Below are 3,475 nucleotides of genomic sequence, written 5' to 3' on the forward strand. Positions count from 1 at the left end.
ACAAGGGAGACGTTCGTGTCTCTATTGGAACCGCAGTGCTCACCGTTAACATGGTCCCCAGCAGTATTAATGAGTGCCTCGTACTGGTTAATGTTTGATAACGTTTCCCTTGGAAATACTCCTGTATGAACGTACGTTTTGGTACGCCCTGTCCATGGTGCTGAACCACAGAGGATGGATGATATCACATGGATATACTGTAGGCCTGTTGCTTTCAGTATCTGGTAATCAACGTAATAACCCTGGCATTTTATAATTGTTGACCTGTAAAAGAACTCTCACTTCCGTGCTGATACTATGGCTGCGTAATTGTGTAATTTCTATGGTTAATTGAGCACGATTAATTGTGTCATGAAGAGCCTTTCCTTGCAATAGAAAGCTCTGGACTGTGTGTTGGGGGGGGCATTGCCTTGTGCTTTTTAACAGAAAGGAGAGAACTGACGTGCCCACCGGAGAGATGTTATAGAACACAGCACCCTGCAGGCTTTTACCACCCACGTACTTTCCACGTGAATCTGTCCATAAATGGTCATCCTACGTATTTGATATGAAGCTCGGTAGTTCTGTTGATAGAGAATGGCGCTTGCAACGCCAGGCTAGTTGTTTCGATGTGGGACCACCCACATGTAACATTTATTCACACATGCATGTAAGTCGCTCTGGATTCCATTTAAAGCGTCGTTTAAATGGAATATATATATATAACCAATACCTATAAAGAGTCAATTGTTTGATATCGATCACTTGTGTAAAATGGTATTTGATGTGTTTTAACTTAGCAGAAGCCCAAAGCGAGATTCAACTAAGTGTAAAATAATAGGCTAACTAAAATATCACAACACAACTCATATTAATATGATAATATATTTTTTTAATTATTTCACAGTACACAAATAAAATCTACATTTACACAGTTGGCTCGACTGGTCCAGCCAGTAGCCTAAAGCAGAGTATAACTCTTGACATTGTGGTTATATATTGTAATACTACAATATGTGTATTGTACTGAGAAGTCCCTCAATTCATTGAATTTGACACTTCTCTATGGGTTTGCTCCGTTTAGTGGGGCTGGGGCCCATTACCAGCTGTAGGTCGCTGTTAAAGCTGGGGCGGCGGGCCAGTGGATAAACCGCACCGCAGGGCGCGTCTGGAACCAACGCACGGCTCCGTCTGCCGCAACGGCTTCTGCTGGTGCTCAGCGCCTGGTAGGTACGTATGGAGATCTCGCGGTGCTGCGACGGACGCGTCTCGGTAGGGAGACCGCCTAGCTTGACAAGGGCTCGGAACATCTCTTCTAGACTGGTAGTGTCTTTGGCTGATGTCTCGAAGAGCGCCGTGTCCTCCCCAAGAGCTCGGAACATCTCCGGGCGACTGATGACCCTCTCCGCCTCTAAGTCCACTTTGTTGCCGCATATCACTATGGGAACCCGGGCATTCTCTTTGAGCTTCATCAGCTTGGTCTTGGCTGCTATGATCTCTTTGCGCAGTGCGTGCACCTCTTTGAAGGAGTCTCTGTCATCCACACTGAACACCAGGAGAAATATGTCACCTGTTGTAGAGAAGAGTACAGATTTAGTGATTTAATTCAATGCAATAACAGAAAAACACCCACATTTATTTCCCAACTCAATGTATTAGATCAAGGCTATGCAAAGGTCATTCAATGCAACTCAATTAGATCTATACACGGTCAAAAGCCTATACACTCATAACCTACACACCTGTCAGTATGGACAGCCTCCGTCTGGCGGGGAAGTCTCTCTCCTTCGCTGCGTCCAGGATATCAATCTGATAGGTTTCTCCTCGGATCTGGTACAACTTCCTGTGGAAGTCTTCTGCCGTGGGCTCGTACTGTTCCTCGAACCCGCCGCGCAGGAACCGCCTGAGAATGTTCGTCTTGCCCACTCTAGGCGCGCCGAGTACTACAACGCGCCGGCAGTTACGGGGCTTGGTGAGGCGCATCTCCTCCAGTGGCGCGGTGCATGCAGTCTGGTCCGGGAGGGTCAACGTCGCTAGCGGGTCGAATGATCTTCTTTTGGGGAACATTTCCGAGGATGTAGGCTGAGTGGTCCCCGTGCTGGAAGACCGGACCACCCTCGTCTTCTTGTCCGTGTGTCTCCAGTGCTCAGTGACCGTTTTAAAGATCCCTTTACTCGCCCTGGTCATGCTCGAGACCTTTTTGTACCGCATGAGGATTGTAGGTGATTGACAGTTGACACCTGTGACTTTAACATTGGGAAGCTGGTTGAAATCGTTTGTTCAACATGATCGTCCATGTTGAGCTGGATCTGTGGATGCCCGGCAGTTGCGCAAGAGCTGAACGTGTCGGCGGTGCCATCAACGGAAAGGTAGACTACTTTCTCTGCTGTGTTCACCTCCATGTTCCTTCCAGGCACGGGGATCATCCGGGGTGTCTGTTGTTACAGGTCTGTTACACCTGTTGCTTCACCATGTGATGCGTTGCAGTGGCGCGTTGCAGTGTGCGGAGAGGAGCTTCGGCGCGGGTATTTATAGAGTATGGCTGGGCAGATTGGTTTCTACGTCATTAGAGAGAATCACCACATCGCGTTAACACTCCGCTCCTTTTATGGTAGTTTATACATATCTGTAATCATGTGATATCAGTCAAGTGTAGGCTATAGCCTTCCAATCATGTCAGGAAAGCCATAGCGAAGGAGGATGGAGGACAGCTAGAGAGGGAGCACGAGAGGGCTAGAGATGGAGATGGAGCACAGCTTGAGATGGAGATGAAGCACAGCTAGAGATGGAGATGAAGCACAGCTAGAGATGGAGATGGAGCACAGCTAGAGAGGGGATGGAGATGAGATGGAGATGAAGCACAGCTAGAGATGGAGATGAGAGCACAGCTAGAGATGGAGATGGAGCACAGCTAGAGAGGGAGATGGAGCACAGCTAGAGATGGAGAGCTAGAGAGGGAGATGGAGCACAGCTAGAGATGGACAGCTAGAGATGGAGATGGAGCACAGCTAGAGATGGAGATGGAGCACAGCTAGAGATGGAGCACAGCTAGAGAGGGAGATGGAGGCTAGAGATGGAGCACAGCTAGAGAGGGCACAGATAGAGAGGAGATGGGCACAGCTAGAGATGGAGCACAGCTAGAGATGGAGATGGAGATGGAGCTAGAGATGGAGCACAGCTAGAGATGGAGATGGAGCACAGCTAGAGATGGAGATGGAGCACAGCTAGAGATGGAGATGGAGCACAGCTAGAGATGGAGATGGAGCACAGCTAGAGATGGAGCACAGCTAGAGATGGAGATGGAGCACAGCTAGAGATGGAGATGGAGCACAGCTAGAGATGGAGATGGAGCACAGCTAGAGATGGAGCAGAGCTGGAGATGGAGCACAGCTAGAGATGGAGATGGAGCACAGCTAGAGATGGAGATTGAGCACAGCTAGAGATGGAGATGGAGCACAGCTAGAGATGGAGATGGAGCAGCTAGAGATGGAGATGG

General features: G+C 48.8%; 1 protein-coding gene across 1 annotated transcript; it reads right to left on the reverse strand.

Annotated features, from left to right (window-relative positions):
- Positions 1-824: 824 nt before the first annotated feature.
- rasd2a (RASD family member 2a) lies at positions 825-2,516 on the reverse strand. Its single transcript, XM_052518294.1, has 2 exons — positions 1,722-2,516; positions 825-1,549 (listed from the first exon to the last, which is right to left on the reverse strand). The coding sequence occupies exons 1-2, from the start codon at positions 2,188-2,190 to the stop codon at positions 1,023-1,025; spliced, it is 996 nt and encodes a 331-aa protein (XP_052374254.1). The 5' UTR covers positions 2,191-2,516; the 3' UTR covers positions 825-1,022.
- Positions 2,517-3,475: the final 959 nt, after the last annotated feature.

Source organism: Oncorhynchus keta, chromosome 5 (genome assembly GCF_023373465.1).
Source record: "Oncorhynchus keta strain PuntledgeMale-10-30-2019 chromosome 5, Oket_V2, whole genome shotgun sequence".
Classification (NCBI taxonomy): domain Eukaryota; kingdom Metazoa; phylum Chordata; class Actinopteri; order Salmoniformes; family Salmonidae; genus Oncorhynchus; species Oncorhynchus keta.